At 42.9% G+C, this 22,359-nt stretch overlaps 2 protein-coding genes across 11 annotated transcripts in view; one reads left to right on the top strand and one right to left on the bottom strand.

Annotated features, from left to right (window-relative positions):
• NAA16 (N-alpha-acetyltransferase 16, NatA auxiliary subunit) overlaps positions 1 to 2,185 on the bottom strand; it is a 61,566-nt gene extending 59,381 nt beyond the window's left edge. The window contains exon 1 of one of the 2 annotated variants that reach the window (XR_014592730.1): positions 2,031 to 2,185. Coding sequence is in view for 1 of the 2 variants with exons in the window: in XM_083884938.1 (XP_083741064.1) it covers positions 2,031 to 2,084 (54 nt within the window). In the remaining variant the exon portion in view is untranslated. The remainder of the gene's footprint in view (positions 1 to 2,030) is intronic. The other variant, XM_083884938.1, reaches the window with a different exon arrangement.
• MTRF1 (mitochondrial translation release factor 1) lies at positions 1,488 to 19,347 on the top strand (the record flags this gene model as incomplete). 9 transcript variants are annotated; one of them, XM_083884941.1, is made up of 11 exons in its annotated part: positions 1,998 to 2,048; positions 7,409 to 7,502; positions 8,665 to 9,123; positions 11,645 to 11,736; positions 12,551 to 12,632; positions 12,843 to 12,950; positions 13,042 to 13,214; positions 14,395 to 14,512; positions 15,676 to 15,812; positions 17,391 to 17,489; positions 19,099 to 19,347. In XM_083884941.1, the coding sequence occupies 9 exons, from the start codon at positions 8,688 to 8,690 to the stop codon at positions 19,216 to 19,218; spliced, it is 1,365 nt and encodes a 454-aa protein (XP_083741067.1). In that variant the 3' UTR covers positions 19,219 to 19,347. The 9 variants fall into 9 exon arrangements, with proteins under 9 accessions (XP_083741072.1, XP_083741067.1, XP_083741071.1 ...); XM_083884942.1 differs by lacking the exon at positions 1,998 to 2,048 and adding an exon at positions 2,530 to 2,749; XM_083884947.1 differs by lacking the exon at positions 1,998 to 2,048 and adding an exon at positions 6,208 to 6,249 and having other exon boundaries at positions 8,665 to 8,972; positions 11,608 to 11,736.
• Between the last annotated feature and the right edge of the window lie 3,012 nt (positions 19,348 to 22,359).

The following is a 22,359-nucleotide window of genomic DNA, read 5'->3' as shown; positions in this document are numbered from 1 at the left end:
CTCCAAATGAGTTTCCCCTTTCAAAACTGCTAATTCTCTCCAGAGCATTCATAAAAATACTGAAGTCTTAATATATTAATACAATTTCCTTGCATCTGTTCCAAGTGATTAAATCACTACATACTTGTAGGGTCTTATTATGCAGCTCCCACACAACCCCTGCCCCCAGTTTTTGAAATTACTACGGATGCTGTGGGCATTTTAAATATTCCAGCAGTGCCAAAGTAAGCAAAAGCTGGTTTGATTAAAGAGCCTTTAGCACCACAAGCTATACTCTATAATACTCTGAGACATGCCAAGCAACCAAAGGGTTCCATTTGTAGTAAGCCAGTATTAGTATTGCAGAAAGAAGTGTACCATGAAAGAGTCTGAGCTAGCCAGAAAAAAACTGTAAGAAATTAAGTTTCGAGAAGTGACACTATATGAAAAGACAAGCCAGTAATTTTGTGATCAACACTTTGCAACTGGCCACTACACGGCCAGTTAAAGGCTTCTGAAAGTTTTAGAAAGCAAGTAAATTTCTCTATGAACTTCACAGAAGTTTTATCTATCTCTCCTCCTTGCCTAAGCACTAATTTCAACACTTTTACTCACTGTTTAATATTTTTAAAAAACCGTCTAAAATATGATCTCCAGAAAAGCCATTCTATAATCCAATCAAAAAAACTTTAGAAGTGGCTGCTACTGTGAACTTGTCTGCTGCTAGTAAGAATAATCACTTAACTGTTCTAATATTAGTCGCTTATTTTTAGCAGAGAGAAAGAGGAGTGCTAGAATGACTTACTAAGATGCATACCATAAGCATGCAGTAAGCAACAAATCACCATTAAGAACCTTTTTTTTTTTTTTTTAAACCTGCCTACTACACAAAGCCGCCAAAAGAAAAGAGCTCTGAAGCACCTGCTGAGACACACCGGCTCCATACAGAGCACAGGAGCTTACACACACCGAGCTCAGCTTCCTGAGGCCCAAATGTCTGCCTCTGAGCCACTGAGTACTGAAACTACCTCACCAATTCATGAAGAACCAGAGAAATCTGTGCCCGACAGCAGGATTACTTGGTGTGCTGCACAGTCGTCCTCTGCCTGCAGAATGGCAAACTGACACAAAACACCTCAATTCTGTTGAGGCTGGAATTCCATTACTATCACACTGGCGAGTTCATGGAAAGTGGAGTGTGGTGTTTTCTTGTCTCGGGAAAGAGAAGTGGGGCTTTTTCTTTCCATAAAGTGTTAGCATGATAAAGTATACAGTGATTGAGTTAGAGACTCACAGCTAAAGCGAGTCCTTCTTCAAAGTTATCCCACAAACACTAAACGTCCTTTACACCATTAAGCCTGAAAGAGCGGAATCCGCCCAGCACAAAGGAGTCGAGACAAGTCCTCCAAAGGACGCACAGAAGCGGGAGACTTCAATCCACCGCACGTTTTCAACTACGCTCAAAACTGCTGAGCGAGCGAACTACTTTTAACCCGGTCCCTGCACCAAAACCGACGCTCTCGCTGGAGATGAAGCAGAGATGGGAATCGAGCGAGCAACAGCAGACCCTGCTGCGCCCGCACCGTGCCCCGAGGTCTCTGCGGGGAGCGGGGGGCGCACACGGGAGGGGAGCGGAGGGAGCGGGGGGCGCACACGGGAGGGGAGGGAGCGGGGGGCGCACCGGGCTGGCCCCGAGTCCCCGCGGCGGGCGGGGAAAGGCGCTCGGCGGCCCCGGGAGCGGCCGGGCTCCCTCCTCCTTCCCGCCCTCGCCCGGCCGGGGCCACACAGCCCTTCCTGGCCCCGACAGCAGCTCGGCCTGCTCGGCGGGCCGCAGACAAAGGAAGGAAGGAAGCGGGGACGAAGCGGGGCGAGGGGGCGAGGGCAGCCCGGCTCCCCCGGGCGAGCGCGGCCCCGCATCCCTGCGCGCTCAGCCGGGGCCAACTCCGGCCAAGTGACCCCGGGGACACCGAGCGAGGCCGGCGTGCGACAGGGAGGAGGAGGAGGGAGGATCGGCGGCGGGAGGAGGAGAGAGGAGCGGGGCCGTGGCTCACCAGGATCCGCTTGAAGAGGTTGCTCTCCTTGGGCGGCAGCGGCACGGACGGCATGGCGCGGGCGGCCCTGGCACGGGCACGGCGGGCGGGGGCGGCCCGGGAGGGGCGGCCGTCGGCACGAGGGACGGGAGGAGGGGGGAACGCCGGGGAGGACAAGCCCGAACTCGGCGGGGCGGCGGCGGCGGCTCTTTAACTCATGGCCCTGCGCCGCCCGCCCGCCCTCCCCGCCGGCTCCGGGCCCTGTGCGCAGCTGCCGCGGCGCCTCGCCGCCCGCCTGACGCTGCAAAATGGCCGCCGGGCCCCTCGGCGCAGGCGCAGCGCCGCTCCCCCGCACGGCGCCCCTCCGCCCGCCCGGCCCCGGCAGGCAGCGAGGATTCCCCCCGTGGTTCCCCGGCGATTCCCGGAGCGGCGGATGAAGCGCTCCGAGGGCCGCTTTGGTGAGCCAGGCTCCCGCCAGGCCGGCAGGGAGGCGGCGGTGGGAGGAGCGCAGCCCTTGCCGGCGGCGGGGCCCGGGGAGGCTCTGCGGGGCCCGGGCTGGTATTTAAGGAAACAAGAGCAAAGTTGGCGGCCGGGCTGGGCCGGGCTGGGCCGGGAGCAGCGGGGCCGGCTCCCGGCGCAGTCAGGCATTCTCAGCAGCTGGTTATGTAAAACTTGCCGACACCACCGTGCGACGGCCGCGTTTATTCACCGCTTGGCTCCTTCACCCAAAGAAGCCTAAGGTCTATTCTTTTTTTTCCTCGTTATTCCAAAAATCATTCTTAAAAACAAACCAAAACCACCAACAACCACGAAAACTAAAACTACGTGGCCCAGAGCATTACTTAGAAGGAAAATTGGTCAAACTGTCAAGATTACAACCAATTAAAAAGACTGTCTTACAGGGAAAATAAACTAGGCGACTGCAATTAAAATCTCTGTTTACATAATTAACCTTTAAAAATATTAATGATGTTTTGGCATTTATTTGAAAGTATCTCAGTTCTGTAATAATGTGGTTACCCACCCACAGTCGCAGATGATGGACAGGATGGATATCCCCAAGTAAAGCCAGTGTGTGCAGAACAGTAACTCAAAAGAGTGAGTTAGAAAATTTGTGTGCTTAATATTTTTTATTTGGCACTCGGTAAGTAGATGGCTATGAGGCTGAAGATCCCAAACAGCGTGTCCTTGACTTGACACAAGCCTTGCTGAAGCTGACTACGTGAGAGCTGCTTTCCTTTCCAGCTAACAGACCGAATAAGAGAGTAGACAATTTCTTGAAAGAGAGTAACCTGGATTTCAGCTTAACTTGAGGGCTACTAATTAAGGGGAGGGAGAAAAAGAAAAAAAAAAAGAAAAAAAAAAAAAGTGGTATGTTTAGGAAGCCTCCTGAGATGAAAATAGCAAAGATGAGAACAAAGAATATGCTTTCCTATAGTTCTTTATAGCTGAGCCATCAGCTTATGGACACTTTTTGTGAATGGTTGTTGGTTTCTGTAGTGTTTTGTTAATCTGTCTAGATGTATAGTTTATCATAAGGAATATTCTCTATTGTGTTTATTTCTCACTTTTTTGATCTGGCGTGCTTCTAGTGATGCCAGTCAGCAGGGTCACTGATCACAGTATGTGAGCATTCCACAGCAGTACCCAATTCACTCTTTCTGCTGTATGCTGTAGTAGTGCTGTATTGGGTGTCTGATTTTTACAAAGCAGGAGTATTACTGACAGGGATGGCAGCCTTGGCTTTGCCCTGCAGCATCATTTTCAGAGCCTGTTTGCACCATGGCATGTCTTCAGCACCTTTAACAACTAGCTGCAGCCTTGACTCTATGAACCCTAGTTTCTGTCGTAGCAAAAAGACACGTTATGCCTCTGGTTGGGTTGAATGATAAACAGATACATCGTGGAGAATGGTCAGACAAGTATTGTACTAGGTGGACCTTTGATCTGAAGCAATAAGGCTGTTCTTGACTGGAACCTGATAGTCCAAACGCTGGAAAGAATGCTGTCTGAAAGCAGGCAAATTGCAAATAAGAGGCAGGGGTTCAATTTGCATCTAGATGTGTCCATATTAAAAGTCTGTGTTAAAAGCAGCAAGAAAAGGAAAGCAGGGAGGCAATAAAAGAAACGTTTGTAGGCTAGCTGGGAGAGAATAAACAAAGAAATGAGCTTTGTGGGAAGGCAGAGCTCCAACTGAAAGTGAGGTTTGGGACCGCAGTCAAGAAAACTTCTTGTCATTTAATCCCACTGTGCTGGGGCAAAACAAAGCTCTCTCTGCAGGCTTTGTTAATAAACAGGGCTGTATTCAAGACCCGTATGATTCTGTCACCATTTTTTCCTTCAAACAGAAAGATTTCAGAAGTCTGAACTGTTTGGGCTGAAATGGGGGAAGGATATTGAAGTGTTACATGCATTGTAACAAGTTTGCTATTTTTGTGGCGTGTGTCCCTTTGCTCCTGTAAAGTTGCAGGGCTATGCTCGCACACCACTAAACCCAGTTAGGGCCCCTATGTGGGTATGGACCTGCCTTCAAGACAAGCACCTTGTAGGGCCTGGAGCCTGTTCTGTCTGATGAGCCATCCCTTTGCCTCAGTTTCTAAATTGGCAGGTTAAGAGTGCCAGGTTTTCAAGTACAGGACCACCATATCTATCCCCAGCCTGGGAGCCCAGCTGTCTTCCTGCTGTCACTCTTCCCTTCTGCACCCAATGTCACTGTGGGCTGCTGACGAAGGTGGTGGCACCCTGCCCCAAACAGCCCATGCCCCATCACTCCTGATCCTCACCAGCCACATCAGCAGCTGCTGCTTCAGCCATGCAGGTTTTAAGGCATCAAAACAAATATAAGAGGAGTTGAAGCACAGATTTCACATCCTTCATACTCAGTTCCCATAGTGCAGTCTAAAAGCACACGATAAACTTAGGGAAAGTGTGTATCCTACATGTTTTGACTATGAGATGCACGGACAGGTCCTGTGGTGGATGGTCCCTGGCAGCCTTGCTGCCTGCACAGAGTCCAGCCCTTGTCTGGGCTGCCTGGCAGGGAGGGAGCAGGACTGTGTTACAGGCTCTGTTTTCACACTTAAGTTAAAACATTCACCCACAAGGCATAATAAAAACTGAACATGATCATGTTTAATCAGAGGATTTAATGCAAGAACCATTACTGGCTGAAGTAGAAGCTGATTTGATTTTCCTTGGCCTACCCTCTTAAAGCCAATTTTGGAGCACGAGGTCTACTTGCAGTTTCAGGTTATTAGGCTCTTGGTTGTCCTCCCAGAGAGTACCTTCCCAATACTTTTAAGTATCAAGTTGCATATTTAGAGTACCGATGCAAGTATAATTTTATTATTCCATTTCACCGAGTCCCAGAAGTCATAGTGGAAGAAGAGTGGGGTACAATGGGGATGGTGTCTGGCTCATGGCATCTCTAATGGCACATCATCCTGGGCTCAGGCCTGAGGAAGGTTTCAGGGTGCTGTTTGCTGTGGCCCTTTTGAAGACTGGACCAGCTGCAGGGTGGGTCCTGTTCTCTGGAAGTGGTTTTCCATCTGTCTGCTTGTCTCCGTGTCCCCACAGGTGGAGCAAAGCCAGAAGGTCTCCTCAAGTCTAAAAAAGTGGTTAATTGTCAGTCAGGTGCTGAGGTTTGATCCAAATCCTACCCATTGATTGGTCCCATTTTCAGTCTTTTGGAATATCTACCACACCAAATCCCAGTGATGTTTTACGTGCCAAATACAAAAGTTTCACTTTTTTTTTTTTTTTTTTTTTTTTTTTTTATGTATATTTTGTAGCATGACAGCTGGGAAGAAAGGTATTTGGTGATTACAGGTATATTAAAAAAATTGCATAAGTATTTTAAAATTTTTAATTAAAGAGGTAGTGGTATAATGTTTAATAACAGCTTTTAAAATGTTCACATACATAGTATGTTTTAAAACATACTTTATGAGGAAGCTGCAGCTAACTACCATAGTAATAATCATAATGGAAAATGTTTATTAATATTTTGTTTGCCTTTAGGAGCATAGTAATCATTCATTTTAAATTGAATAGTGAGTTTCGACACAAAGTGGAGCTTAATGTTATTTTACTCAGATTTCTGTGAAATTAATTTTTGCTAAGCAGATGGGGAGGGCGGAGGCGGGGGGACGGGAAGCGCGTTTTCCCGCGGGCATGCTGGGACCGGGCCTGCGCCCGCCGCACTTCCCGTCTGCCTCCCGCGGGCCGGGGCCTGCGCACGGTCAGTGCCGGGGCCCCGCCATGCCGGGGCTGCTGCCGCCTCCCCTGCCTCCCCCTGCCTCCCCTTGCCTTCCCTTGCCTCCCCCTGCCTCTCCCTGCCTCCCCCTGCCCGCTCCTGCCCCTCCCCGTGCCCGTGAGCCCCCCAGCTGTCCGGGCCGCCCGGGCGCTCCGGGGGCGGCTGTCGGGGCTCTGCTCGGGGCGGTGGAGGCGGAGGTTTGTGTGCATGTGCGGCGCTCCCGGGGCGCGGCCTCCAGCAGTTCCCGATCCACTCGGTGCGCGCTGGAGAACCTCCTCCTGCCGTGTGCGCGCCGGTAGCATCTTCGGCTGTTAGCTGAAAGAGTTCGCAAGATTGAGAGCTCTTTCCTGTCTTGAAATTATTATTTTTTAAAATTATTATTACTGTTGTTGCTTCCACTTACTGGTTTTTGATGTGCATGAGAGGTAGCTTTAATCACGCTAAAAAGTTATTAAAATCTGGTTTGAAGATCATTTAATAGGTTATCTACTGCTCGTAGTTCTGTGCAAGTTATATGTCTGTTTATTTTTATGCAAATGTGGTGTGGCAAACTCTCTCTGAAAAGGAGATACCTTTTTTATTTAGCATAGCAAAGTGATTTTGAGACTTCTGATCTCCTTGATGGTCTGTCATTTTATTACTTTTTTTTTTTTCTGAGAGCTCAGGCAAAACAATACAACAAAATTGTTGTTATTTGAGTACATTGCTTCTTAACTACACCAGTAAAAATTAGCTAGATGGTTGTTATTAATATGTTTAATGAATTAATTAAAATATAACAATAATATTTTAAATTTGAGTTGATGATGGTCAGCAGTTAGCCAAAAAACAGCGGCCCATGCTGATCTGGAGCAAGTCCATATTCATCAGCAGAATTAGGTCTTTTAGAACTGAGTCCACTCATGCATAAATCCAGGATCATAGAGGATGAACCTGATTTTTGCCTTTTGCTGTGTTCTGGTGAAGGGAACAGGATCCCTCTGCAGCTGGTTTTAGTCACTATAGCAATCCAGGAGGGGTATAATTTGCTTTTTGTACGTTAAAGCAGTCTTGAAATGGCTGCAGTGGATTTGATAACACCTGCTGGCTGGGGTATCTGGGGAAGGTACGGAAGTAGAATAAAGGTTCTTGCCTCCTTCTGTAGGTAGTAAAGCAAGCATTCAGACAAGAAGCAGTACTTCTGGTTTTACTGCTTATTGCTCTTTCTTCATTGTCGATAAATGGATGAAAGTAAATAGGTGAGAATAATGGGTGAGTTGATAGTTAGAGTGTCACAGTAATTTGTTAATAAAATGCATGAAGATGCACAGAAGGTCTTGTCACTGGTGAGTAGAAAATAATTGTGTCAGGAAACTGAAACATGTGTTTCCAGATTTTGTTGCAAAGAGGTTCATGCTCTTATTTTCTCAGAATCCACTTTTTTGTAAAAATCAGTGGGCAGATGGGACTGTGGCACTGGCAGGGTTACTAAGAATGCTTCTTTGTGTGTTAAATCTTTTCTGTGTGTGTAGTCCTAGAATAAATGTGCTCAATTTAGTCTTCCTGGCAGAGCCTTGCACTCCAATATAAAATTTTAGAGCACAATAGTAACATAGTTTGCAGTGTTGATGATATGAAGTGAAGAGAGGAAATGATCTCTCACAGAGCAGCAGTAATGCTAAGGGGAGCCTGGGTCCTGTAAAACTGTAGGCCAAATTTCTCAGAAAATACAGGGGTTCTGTTTCAGAGCCCCTGCTTCTTACTCACTTTTCGGATGGAAAATATTATCTTGCTTAAGTGTAAATAAATCACAGTAAGGAGTATAGAGGGGACATAAAGCACATAAAGCAGTTCTCCTGTCTTCTTCATATATGAGTGAGTGATTTTCTGTAATTTTGCATTGCAGTCCTATTGCCTGTTGTATGGCCATCTACTAATGTCCTCCTTTTATGATAGTGGATATAATTTGGCACATAATTCTGGACATTTCTTACATTCTCTATATAGAATGCTTTACCTCTAGTATTGATTTATCTTCTCAGCAACATTTTTCTTTCATCAGTAAGGCATGAAAGGGTTGGATTTTTCCAATGAGACATATGGCAAAATGAAGCTCTTGTCTGTACAACCTCAGTCACAGGAGCTTTTCTGTAGCATAAATAAACTGTTTGAGGAGGTGAGAGAAAAGACTTTTTCCAACCCTCAGTCAGTACAGGGGTGGTGATAAGAGGTTCTGGTTTAAACAGGGACTAAAACAGGAATAGTTTTGTCTGTGACAGTTGCATTTGTGTTGGTGTAATCAAACCAGGATATGGGCTTAATACTATCCTTGCGTTTGTTTGTTGTGGGGTTTTTTTAATAGAATGCTTTCTTTTTCTAGATAATAGCACTGGCCAATGTACTATGTACTTTTAATTCCAGGTGGTGGAAAAATAAGAAACAAAATGAAACCTTTCCAAAAGGTCTGTCTTTTCAAGAGCCTGCTTGCCAATTGCTGCTGTCACAGCCAACTTGACAGCTGTCTTCTCCCTCCTGTTGCAAAGAAGATAGGCTGCATAGTGAGACTGCACAACCATGGATTTTGGAGGCCAAAGCCTTTTTTGGACACAGCTCAATTCACTCTGTCTTTTAACAGTCGGCACAGGAAAAACCATCAGAATTCTCAAGCTTTGTGGAAGCATGAGGCTGTGCAGAAGTATCTGGAGACTCTAAGCAAGGAGTACCAGCAGGTTAGTCATCAGTTAAGTGCAGACTCATTAAATGACTTTGAGCAAAGAACCCTGAGGAGAAGATGTGCTGATCTGTCCCCCATTGCAGCTGCGTTTCAAGAAATCAAAGAGGCTGAAAGAGAAGCTCAGGAGTTAGAAGCGATGTGCACAGGTAAAGGAAAACACATCTACTTGCTTGCTTCAGAACAGCAGCTGTGGTTGTGATAAATTTCATTGCCCAGCCTTTGAGGAAACTTGTGAGTAAGTTCAGCCAGCCCTGGAACACTCCCCGGTCCTCCCTGCTCCCAGGAGCTTGTGTGCTGTGAGGGCTTTCTGCATCCAGGCACATCCTTCTGTCTTTCATCTCACCTCACTTTAGTTTGAGGTCTTAATATGGTAATTTTGGGAGAGTAGAGATTGACTGGAAGCTCAGGGATATCCATCTAACAGAAATAGTTGGGAAGCGTTCATTTTGAGGTTATTTTTTGGTTGAACTGAGAGCAGTTTGAACTGAAGAAAAAAAATTAGCGAGTCTAAAACCTTTGATAGATGCAGACCTCAGCCGTGTTATTTAAAATGAGATTCCATCTGACCAGTTCAGTGATATTTATTGAGCAAATGACATGAACTTTCATTAGGCTCTGAGTTGTCAGCTTCCAATTTAAATGGCAAAAGCTAATATTTCTTCGAAAATATTTGGGGAGTCCTTTAAGGAATAATAAAATGGTGGTTGTTTAAGAAGCTGCTGTTTTTATACTGTCTGCTACAGTAGAAATTGGGGTAAAAAAGAATTTAAAATTCTCACTGTTTTTTGTACCATTTAGGAATAAGAAAGTACACAGGGAATAAATAAAAGAATTTACAAAATAAGTAATGGTGCAACATTTGGGGAAAAAATCCTCGCATTGTTACGAGTGTGAGGAGGTGCACACAGTAGGAAGGAAAAAATGGCATCCATTCTGCTACAGTGGTAAGTATTAAGCCAAGAGAGGGAAGCAGTGGCTTGGAGAGAATGAGCTTTACATTAAAGCAGTGAAGGAGGGGAAAATCAAAAGACAGGAGAAATCGGTACCCAGCAGCATAAATGGAGGAGGACAAAAGTTCATGGTGCTTTTCAGAGATAGCCAAGGGGTGTGGACAAAACAGGAAGAGCCATACTGAAATAAAGATGTAAATGTAACTTATTTAGCACAGGTAGAAAACATTTGTATACTTTAGTTTTAAAAATAAATAGATGTTTGTGCTTTTGAAAAAAAAAATCATTATTTAAAATATTTTAATCCTCAATCTGCTCTAATTCTCTTCACTGGAGAAAAGAGGAGAAAGAGTGAAGGAGACAAGGTACAAAAATTTAATGCTGAAAAAGAAATGTTCTTGAAAAAATTTAAAAATATTAAGAAAACTCTGGAAAATTCATATTTCAAATTAGAAAGGCTGGTTTTGGATCAAATGAATATAATGAAGAATTTTCCTAATTCCATAAATTATGATGTGGAGGGATGGAGTGAGTTGTAGTTGAAAGAAAGAAAAAGAATGGTAAAATATTACAACAAATAAATTAATTAAATAGAGCCAAATTATTCTGTCTGTATCGTTTATCCTGTGGCCAAGTTAAAACACAGATGTCCCCTTCATTTGGCTCTTCACTGTTTTCCATTTAGGTCCCTGACTGACCCTCTTCTCTCTAGTACCTGAATTCTTGACAATTGATGTAGGATTTTATACTGCAACACTCAGTGAAGCAGAAAAATGTTAACCAGTTTCCCTCTAGTGATGTGAATCACAAGGTAGGTTAAGTGAATTCTATTTTGCAGGGAGGTAGGAATGGGATACCAATTCTTTGAGCCTTAAGCTCGTTGGTCACCACCAGACCATCTCTCAGCACTGTTGACAGTGGTTAATTTGATACTGTTTATCTAACTGATCAATAAACATACTTTTTGGACCAACTAGAAGCAATTGAGAGTCCCGTTTTTTGCTGCATCTGAGACAAACCTGTGGTTTCTGTGCTGGCCACAAGGCAGAGGGTTTTCACCTCCTCTTTTTTCCCCTCACTCTTCTTCCCAGCTGCTCAAAGCTGGCTTCAACCATTCCCTCCTCATTTGTGTTGGTAATTGTCCAGTTGTAATTTGGATCTAGTTAATCAACTTGGCATACATTTATTCAACCAGACTTGCTTTTTTAATTTCAGTGTGTTGAATTGTTTCACTTTCTGGTGAGTAGAAAAGTGGAAAGAAAGATGAAAAGGAGAGGGGGTTCCCTGTTTCAGGAGCACCAAGTTTTCCACTTGACTCCAACTGTTTTCCAAGTTTCTACTTAGTGTGTAATCTATTGCTAACTGATCAGCATTTTTTTGTTACTGTAAGCTGGAGCCTCCATAGCAGAAAAGGCTTGGAGCTTCTGTGAGCTTTACCTGGGAATGTGTCATAGTTTGTTAGTAAGCTCTAAAATGTGGGAAGGGGCAGTCTAATCACAGGTAAAATGGTAAAATATCTGCTGCTCCTTCTAGCACACCTGCAAAGTATGATCATTGAGTTAGCAATGTGCATCCTAGCTTGGGCTGCTCTTATTTGAGTATTTCATGCTGGCAGAACATTACAAGCTTTTCTATGCTACGATGCATGTCTTTGGACAACTGTGTTATAATTTGCTCTAGGTGAGGTTGGCTAACACCTATTCCTGTTGGAATTTAGAGCTAGACAGCAGAGATGAGAAACAACTTCTACAACTTGCCTTAGAAGAGAAGGAAAGCCTGGATAAAAAAATGAACATGTTGTGCAGAAAGGTGAGCCTGAGGTAAAATTTTACAGCTTTGTAAATAAAGATGTCAGAAAACCTTTCCTTTATGATCTTACCAATAGATTCTGACACTTGAGTTTAATGAAACAGAAGTCCAGCTTCTGTATTCTCCCTGAAAAGAAGTGGCAACATTAATTATTAGTAAGCTTCTTAGTGACAATTGTGTCTTAGAAGATGATTAATTGAGTCATTTCTCTTGCTTGCTTGTCTGTCTGCAAATGCTGAAGGGGATTAAAAAAGTGGTGAGTCTGTGCTACTGAGACATGACATGACATCCTGTAACTGTTTGTGGCAGTGGAGCCTGCACTCTTGAAGTATTTCTGATTGGAACTTACAGTCCTTCATTTTCTCTTCAGCTGACAGCACCCCATGAGTGGGGGAAATATAAGCAAAGAGGTTGAAACAATTCAGTGGAGACCACTGTGTTTGAGCTTATTTCTGTATTCACACTGAAATAATATGAAATGTGACTTTCTGAAAAATAAGATGAATGTAAGGATTGGTTGGGTTAGCTAATGACTTTGTCTTCATAGGCAGCTGGGGCTGGGGTGGGTGACCTGGCACCTCACTTGGCAGGACTGGATTTTCAGCTGGCTTTCATGTGGATGCACTAGCATGCTGCATTTCCACGCTGACTTGCAAAACTTGGACAGTTTTTAGTCCTACTTAACTAGCTTGCCAAAGGAGGTCAGTGGTTGTATGTGCTCAGGCTGTGGCAATTGTGCAGGCTGGCTGTAAATTTGATTAAGAGAAGATCCAGGGTCATGAAGGAGATAATAGAATTCTTTATTTTTTTTCAGCTTTTCCAGCTTCTAGTGCCAAAGGAAAAATATGATGGAAGTCCTGTCATATTAGAAGTAACAGCTGGCAGAACAACTGGAGGTCAGCAAAGCCCCTACAGTGAAGATTACTTCCAACCTCCATCCAACTCCATAAAACCTCTTATGGGTTACTCTTAATGCTTTTTTTATATTTTATTGGCATAAAATAATACTTTCTAAAGATGAGCATTAATCTGCCTAATGACTGGGGTTAGAGTTGCAGCTAAAGCTAAAAACTGCTGTTTATGTGGTAATGCCTTTTAATTTTTAGGGGACATCTGCCAACAGTTCACTAAAGAAATGTTTGAGATGTACCAAAACTATGCTGACTACAAGCACTGGACCTTTGACATTGTGAACTATACGCCGGCTGAGATAGGTACAGCAGCTCTTCAGAGATTCCACCAAGACAATGAAATTGAAAGCAGTGTTTCTCTGCTGTATTTGTCACACACTCTTTGTCTCTGCAGGAGGCTTGCATCATGCTGCTGCTCATATTTCAGGAGAGAATGTTTACAGGCATCTGAAATATGAAGGAGGGACTCACCGAGTGCAGCGAATCCCTGAGACAGGCCTGTCATCAAGAATGCAGCGTATTCACACTGGGACAATGTCAGTCATTGTCCTCCCTCAGCCAGAGGAGGTAAACTGTTCACTGGCATGGTAGGGTGGTGCTGAGCCCTTGCTCACCCATTTTGGCATTGGAGTAGGTGTTATTTAAAGGCATGTGACTGTTTTCAGGATTTCACTGATAACCAAGTGCTTTGTGCAAGTCCCAGCAACTGAACTGCAAATGCTCTGACTCTGGGAGGTGATAGCCCTTGGCTCTGTACCTTACATGTATAAATGGATCATCAGAAGCAACTTTGCAGAGATTTGCTGTTGCCTGAAATGGCATGTAAGTGATGGTTTCATTAAGGGTTCCAGCCCCAACACTGACAAGGCTCACTGCTATGAGTAAGCCAATTTTAAATTACATCATGTACTAAGACACAGAATATATCCAAGAAAATACTCAGTGTTGCATAGTAACGTGATTCTGTACATCCTTTTGGTTTTTTGTTTTTTTTTTGTTTCGTTTAAATTATTGGTGTCTTCCTCTGGTAAATCAAGGACAGTCTCCTTTGAATGTGAATGAGTGTGTTGGCTAGTCTCTCTGAGATCTCACTGATACTGACAGTTGACCACCAATTAGACCACCAATTTACACCAAAAATAAACAAAACCAGATCCTGTAGACTTTTCCTGCCCCTTCTCCTGCTTCTTTGTAATGCTTTCCTTGCAACATTGATCAGATCTGAATGTTCCTTTCCCATTCACTGAGCTCAAACTATGATCAAGGTCATCATGGACTCCTTTTTCAAGTGTAGCAATCCTTACTTGAATGGATCTGGATATATCTGTTTTCTCCTCAGATGATTCTAAGTACCGTTGCAAGAATCATTCAGTCTTGACTCATGAAGAAGATCCTTGCACTGCTGTTTAGAGGTGGTTTTAAAATATTTGCTTATTTCTTTGTCTCTCTGCCAAAGCTAGTGATTTTGCAAAACAGTGATTTTGTTTTGTTTCACGCACACGCATACCTTGTTTTGTGAAGGATCTGGAGTAAGAGTTTGAAAAACTTAGTGAACTCTTGAAGACATCATTTGCCTTATGGGGATATTTGACACTGCATTTTTTAAATTATAATGATTGCGACTGTTACTTAGGAACAGTTGTAAAGGAGCAATTTTTTGCAAATTGATTTCTTATTAATGCTGAGTGTCACTGACATCCAAATATTTTTAGAATGAGCAGAAAGTAGTAATTTTCTTTGATTCTAGGTCGATGTTAAAGTGGATCCCAAAGATTTGCGTATAGATACATTCAGAGCCAAAGGAGCAGGAGGGCAACACGTTAACAAAACTGATAGTGCTGTGAGGATTGTGCACCTTCCTACAGGTAAGTCTGGCTGTGCTTTGTACTTTTAATCACACTGAATCTGTATCTTGAAAAGGAAGCTTGTGATCCTGCAGATTGCCTCTTGCAGGGCTGGGCCTTATACCAAAAAAAGAGAAGTAGCCCTTTCTGGTTCTATCTCTCCTGTAGCCAGGCAATGTGAGAAAGGGGCTGTGTACCAGGGGCACATTTTAATAGTGATTATGCCAGTTTTGTCTTCAGAGGAGTGCTTCTTGCATACACTGTCTTTGGAGGATGGAAAACAAATGGAGGGATGGGGTAGAAGATGTAAATAATTTGCGCTGTGTGCTCTGTACCTTCAGCAGTAATGGCCCCTGGCAAGCAAAGGCATGCTTAGCCTAGCTGGGATCTGTGTAGTTACATTACTGATTAAAAAGAAGGCTTGAAGATTTTCATTGAATACTAGATAATGCTATCACATGTTGGATAGAAAGGAAAGTGTATATTGATGGGAAGGTACTGTGTAGACCGGACCACTCTTGTCTTTTTTGATATTTGTTTTATTGAAAACAATCTTCTGATTGTGAGTGTGCTTCTCTCTGTACAGATGCAGAATCACTTTAGGCATGGGAAATACCAGTAGTGACCTGAGAACAGCTGTTCCCTATATCTTTTTCTTTCAGAAATCAAATAAGAAGTTATACATTTCTTTTAAAGACCTTTGTTTCATCTCATCTCATTTTTCATGATTAAGTTTAAGACTCAGCAGTGTTGGACAGGCACTCCTTTCGTCTAGAGTAATGAATTTTCCAGTCTCCAAGAGTGTATCTGGACTAAGATTTTAAAAACTTGCATTGCATTCTTTTAAACATGCTGTTGTAGACTGTTCAAATTGCATGTTTAACATATGACAGCTAACTGGAGTGAACCGAGTTTCTAGAGGCAATGTCAGAAACTTGTTTGCTTCATGAAATTTTAAAATATCCCTGACTTTTTTGTAGCAGAGAACAAAGCCCCCTGGTGCAGCTGTGACAAGTTTAAAAACGCACTAATGGTTCTGGCCAGTGTGTTAAAATGACTTTTTATCCTCCAGCTGAAAGGCCCTACAAACCAGCACTCCAGTAGGTTTCATTTGCCTAATGTGTTAGAATTAATTCATCTTGTTTGTTCTCTGTTATAATGGGCTCTTGGTTGCCTCTGTAAAGGACTGGCAGTGGAGTGCCAGCAGGAGCGGTCACAGCAGCTGAACAAGGAAATAGCTCTGCGGACACTGAGAGCTAAGCTCTACCAGCAGGTCATTGAAAAGCAGCTCAGCCAAGAGCAGAGTGCCAGGAAACTGCAGGTGAGGACGAGTGGTGCCTGACATCTGGAGAGGGTATTGTGTTGTGGATTTGTTTCTGATCTCTTTGGGGGCAGAGCAAGTGAAGAGTGTGTGTCTAACTAGGAGTGTTTACAGGGGAGGAGAATCTTGTACTTTAAATTGGTAAGTCTGCCTTTACTTTACCCCAGTTCAATGCTATTGTAGACTTCCCAGGCAATGAAAAGAGACATCAGCTGTGGCTGGAAAGAAGTCAGAAGACTGGCTGAAATTTTTCAAAAGGGAAAATTCAACAACGTGTACTGAATGCCCCCGTTAAAGCCAAAGTTACACGAATTAGGCATCAGTAAAAAGTTACATTCAATGAAAACTAGGATCAGGAGTTCTCAGAAGTTTCTAAAGGAGAGTATTTTAAGGCGTACAGAGCTTTTGAGAGAAGCAAGTAAATAAACAATCCTGCCACTATGCAATTAAATAGCAGCTTTTTTGATACAATTTAGGTAACCTTTTGAGGAAGAAACAGCTTCTGGAAGAGTTACCTCAAGGCAGCCTGCAAAGTGTGCTTTTCATTGGAAATGTCCTGTAGTTATTTTCCCATTCTTTGAGTACTTTCCCATTTGTGGTTCAAACTTCAACAGTGATCTATTGGAAAATAAATGCTTCAGAATCAGAGAATTACTAGTACTCCAGTTTTCTAGCTCAGCTATTTAATCACTTATTTCAAGTTGCATTTAAATGTATCATCCCTGCAGATTATTAACCCCATCATTGTAAGCAGTGAGCCATTTCTCTTTTGTTATTAATTCCAGTTTGAGAGCCTTCAAAGCCGCATAAAGGATTTATAAGATTTAGATTTATGTGACTAGTGTGGACAATCAGGCAAAAGTAAATTATCTTTCCTAATGTTTCAGAACTTATTCAAGAAATTCCGCTTTCTAAAATACACACGTTGAGTGCAGATGAAATTTTCACCAAAGCCCACTGAAACAGACACCCATTTATTTCTCCAAGCATTTTTTTAGCATTTAATTCTCCATTTTAGCGGAGACCACAGTGTTTAGTGAAGTGTTTAAAGCCAACAGTGCTACGTTTGGGTTTCTGCTTCGAAAGTTAGAATTGCTGTTTGCACTCTCACACTTGACCACTAGAGGGTAACTTAACTCCTTACTCTTAATCCAGGTCTCTTTTGGTGCTAATTTCTGATAGCCACACATTGACTGTGCTGCTTCTGTTATTAATGGAGCCCATTTTCCTTATTTGGTGTGGAAGCTACAATCCCTCCCCCCCAGAAAACCCCATTTGTATATTTTTTGAAGTAAGGACTTTAGTACCTTACGCGACCTTTGAGAGTTACGTGGCTCTTTCAGCTACAGAGGTGGAACAGAAATGTACTGGAGGATGCAGAAACTTGGTCTGTGATACAGAATCACAACACAGTTCAGTAATGCCACAATATTTTAAAAAATCCCTTGTGCCAAGCCAGCAAGTACCAGGTTGGTAGTTGGAACAGGCTGATCCATTACAGTTTAAGTGTCCTGTTCTAGAGAAGAATTTGGTTTCTTTTAGAACCCAACAGATTTTTTTTTCCCTACTTTGTTGCAGTTGGGAACAAGAGCCCAGTCAGAGAGAATTCGTACTTACAACTTCACCCAGGACAGAGTCACTGACCACAGGATCTCGTATGATGCGCGCAATATCAAGGTAAGTGTTGCTTATGAGAGTATTTAGAGACTTATATTTACCATAAGAAGAAAAAATTAATTTAGTAACAACTTAAGATATACGTGTGTATATATATATATGAAGCAAGTAGCCAGTTGTGCTCTGACAGAACACTAGATTTAGGAAGATTAAACTTTTTTTCCTGCCTTCATGTAGTCATAGAGATTACTGGCACAGGCTGTATCTCACTTGCCTACTTCTCTGTGTGTTTTTCTCCTACTATATGAGTGGGAAATGACCAAACACGTATCCTCAATGAGATCCATGAGTCCTTTGGCCAAACTGGGCAAGTGACATTTGAGATTCTTGAAGCATAGTACATCCAAACCAAAAGCCTGATAGGAAGGACGTCTTTTATTTTTGTTAGGCTAATCTTTCCTTCTTCTAATGCTGGAGTAAAGAACCAGAAAAGCTCTTATGTTTGCATAGCAGGCCACAGTTAAAAGAAACTGAAACTGAATGTTTTCATTTTAAGATTATTTGATATCTTGTTTCTGAGTAAATATCTACATATGGCTTGAATCTTACTGATTGTTAAACCTGAGTAAGAGAGTCACCTTTGGGGTAACTAATTGCAGCCTTCCAGTACTCAAAGGGAGCCTACAAGAAACAGGGAGATTTTTACAAAAGCATGTAGTGACAGGACAAGGAGGAATGGCTTCAAACTAAAATAGGGTATATTTAGATTAGATATTAGGAAAAATTTCTTTACTGTGAGGATGGAGAGCTACTGGAGCAGGTTTCCCAGTGAAGCTGTGGATGCCTCATCTCTGGAAGTGTTCAAGGCCAGGTTGGATGGAATTCTGAGCAATCTGTTCTAGTGAAAGGTGTTCCTGCCCATGGCAGGGGGGTTGGAACTGGGTGATCTTTTCTGTACTTTCCAACCCAGGCCATTCTATGATTCTGTTTATTGGGGGGTTTTACAATGGGAAAAAAACCTTAATAATGGAATTTTTTGTATTAAATTTATTGTAAACAAAGTTTAGTTAATATTTTGGCTTAGGTATCCAGTTTGCTGTAAGTGCTGTTGCATAAGGAGCAATACTTTTCAAGCTGTACCCACTGGTGTCCTGGGTAACTCCAGAGAATGCAGGGCCTACTGAATATGGAATGGTTCATAGTTAATAGAATGCAGAGTACCATGGCGGAGAAAACAGTTCCATGATTGCATAAAAGTGACTTTTGTTAGTCTGTTACTTAGTGTTTGGATCTTTCTTGAGTGAAACTGGAATCATAAACTGCCTAATGAAAGTTACTTGAGCTTTGCTTGCAAAACAGCCTCACTCTTGCCATGAACAACTGTATTTGAATGAATTTGAACCATCCTTGATGGTTCTTGCAGGGAATTTTCATGTAAGTGCATGGTTACATGAAAGCAGGGCAGTAGCTGCTTTTGTTGCTGCCAGAATCCATGTGCCTTGCACAGGCAGGCAGCTGATGTCCTGCTGCTGTCCACCACTGCTGCTTTCATGTGGGAGGGACCTGCAAGGATGACCAAGTGGACAAAGTGCATTTTCATTTGAGTAATTAGTGTTTCAGAATAATGCTGAAGGACAGTCAGTAATGCTTTTGTCTGCTTTTTTCATAGGAAATTCTAAGTGGGAAAGAAGCACTGGATAAGCTAATCAACAGATTGCTGGAGTTTGCAGAGGTAGAGGCTGTCACCCATTATCTAGAAAATTTGCAGGCTTTAGAAGGAGGAGGCTGAAGATCTCAAGTAGAATTAAAACAGAATTTTTGTGTTTGGTAGCCAAATAAAACAGGTGTGTTTGTTAGATGATATGTTGATTAAAATCTATTTCTCTGTTTTTCAGTGTGTGATACTGTTCTTTTTGTATCTTGGTGCAAGTGGGTTGAATTTATTGCAGCAGCCCAGCAGAAAAGCATCAGCTGGGAGTTCTGTGTGCACACTTCTGCTTTGGCAGCTGGGCTTTGTTAAGCTGGTCCTTCTCTTGACACTATTGCAGCTGGAAAGGTGCAGAATTGTGGTGGTGGAGCAGAATAAATACCACATCTTGCACTTTTTGTTTGTTGGTAGGATATGTTCCTCTCCAGGTGAAAAAAAACTGAGCTCTCCTAGCATAGTCTAGAACCTGGCCTCATGAATACTATTTTTTTTTCCATTTACTGTGTGAGTTTCCTAAATTAAATCCCTTGGAAATAATTGTATTATGATGCTTTATCTTTTTAGACTAAATATACAAAAACAAAGGGAGTGAAGGGGCCAGAATGTTAAAAGAGAAGCCTGTTAAATTTCTTTCAGGCACTCTTGGGTCAGCCTGTGGTGGGACTGGCCCATGTGCTGCAGTGGCGTGTAGAAGTACGTGCTCTAGTTTTCAATTAAGTTTATGAGATAACAGGCAGCTCCCTGCCTCTTGGCAGAGAAAACGAGTTCATACTGCAGAGGCATTTCAGCAAACTAGGTAGCTCTGGAATCCAGCTCCTGTCTCAGGGAATGTCTGCCTTTGCCTGGCCTTGAGGGGATCCAGATGTCTGCAGGGCAGGCTGGGCTTTGACAGGACTCTGATGTTTTGCCCTGCACAGGAGCAGTGCTGGCAGGCACTGAGCACAGGCAGGCACGGGTTGTAGGCCTGACTCAGGAATGCTCCGTGCTCAGGGTGACACCAGGATTGGTGCTCTGCTCAGCTGGGTTCACTTGCCAGATCATGGCATCTTCTTTTCATTGTCTTGTACCAGGTTCTGCTGGAAAGCTGCTCTGTACTGTCTTCTGCATGAGAAGAACCAGCTCATTGTTACAATTTAAATTATGCCTTGTGGTTGATTTATATTTGCATATTTATTTTGTAATCAGGAATGATGCAGTGTGATGAAATGTTCTTCTGAAGGGTGTAGGTTTTATCACTGTATATATAGCAACAATTGTAACATTATTCAGCTATATTAAGAAAGATAGATAGAAGTTGTAACAGGAAGAAAGCAGGAAAATTATACTCGGTTACTCCATTCTGCAATTACTTTTCCATTCTTTTGTGTGTTCTTATCAGCAAACTTTGTCAGACAATTTTTCTCTGGCTTCCAGCACTTCAATAACAGAAGCTTTGGGGCTTCGGTTGGGTTGGTTGGTTTTTTTTTTTTTTAAATTGGTAGCTCTGCAAGTCAATCAGGGAACTTATTACCATACAATTCAGGATTAATTTGGCCTTCTTTCAGTTGAGAAAAAGGACCTTCCAGAAAGATCTGCAACTGAGCTTATACTTCTTGCAGTGCCAACAGACTGGCAATAACTAATATGATCAGCTATAACAGGACAATATCCAGCTAACATGGTTATGCAGTTACCATGCTCACTTTCATTATGCTATTAAATGCACCAATTAATTTTATTTATTATATATCTCGAACATTTCTAAGTTTCTCTTAGAAACTTCTTTAAAAGATTTTAAACAATAAGATTCCACTTCCAGGATTAGTTAGTGTCTATGAAGTTCATTACTATGAAAAATTATTGAAACACTTAAAAATATGAGCCTTGTTTATTTTACTGGAAGAGAGTGATATTTCTGCAGGACCTTATGGATATTTGTGATTGATTAATTTTCTGTAGCCCTTTTTTGTTGATGGTGTTGTGCAGAGTGATGAGAAGAGGGAAAGCAGACAGCAGCTCCCCTCTTTACTAAGTTTTGGATGTCCCAAATGTAGGTATTGAAATTTAGACGCTGAGCCCCTTCTGCCAGCCTGGCCCGGGAGGTCCTGAAGAGTCTTTGTCCTAAGCTTTTCCTGCAATTGCATATACATGGGTATCACAGTTTGGGATAGAGTGGAGACACTTCTACTGGAGGCCACTGCCTGGAATGCTCTGCTTTACTAAAACCAGATGTATTTGCTTCTCCTCATTGAGAACATGCTGTTTGAAACTGTTTTCTCCAAACTGAAAAAATACTTGAAGCCGTATTTTAAGCTCTTCCACCCCAGCCTTTCTGTGGGATGTGAGAGCTGAGAGACTGTTTGTCCATGGCCTGGCACTTGTCCTCAAGGAAGGGATGTGCAGCATAACCCTCCTATTTCTGAGGTGTTTTCAGGATGGAATATTTCAACTTGGGCTTTTTGGTTCCTACAAGCAATCAGGACTTTCAGCAGCGAAATAAATAGCAGGAAAAAATACAGTAACAAAGCACAGGGAGGAAAAGGGAGAACAATTTCTTGGGGAGGAACAAACAGCCCAGGGCAACAGCACAACAGTGCAAGAGGAGGTTCTTCTGCTCAGAACAGCCTTCTCCTGCAGCTTTCCTTGTCAAATAGTGTTACAACAAACTACCACCCCTCCACCCAGCTTCCCCTCAGCACTGTCTTGGGATCTTACCCACGGTCTCGTGGCACAGCTCGTGCCAGGCACCAACTCCAGCGCTCTGCAGATCCTGCTGATTGATAGGAAATGTAGTTCCTGGATCTTTCATTTCTCTGCCGAGGTCTCTTGCAGCAGTCTCACCCAGCAAGCAGGGAAAGCCAGACAAAAGCTGTGTGTGCCTGGAAGGAGCAGCCCTTCCATGGCAGCGGAGAGATGGATATTTACCCTCTGCAAAAGGAGGGAAGCCTGGGTACCTCGCCTCCATTGAGTCATCGAGTGTGTATCTGACTCTCAGAGCCCTGCTCATTGTTCCTAAGGGCAGCAAACATGTCATACTGAATCACAGTGGGTTATAATCAAAAAGCTCATATAGTCAGCTTTATTTTGAATGTTACTACCAGTAACTGCAGCAAATCTTAACCTGAACTCAATTAAAAATTTTTAAATAAAAAAATTAAACCCAGGGTTCGTTACTCATAACTGGTGCACAGAATAAACCAATTTCCAGTTACTGCTTAAGGTGCTACAGGAAGGCACACAGAC

This window comes from Zosterops lateralis, assembly GCF_965231275.1.
Source record: "Zosterops lateralis genome assembly, chromosome: 2".
NCBI lineage: Eukaryota > Metazoa > Chordata > Aves > Passeriformes > Zosteropidae > Zosterops > Zosterops lateralis.
This window is presented reverse-complemented; position numbering and strand designations above follow the sequence as displayed.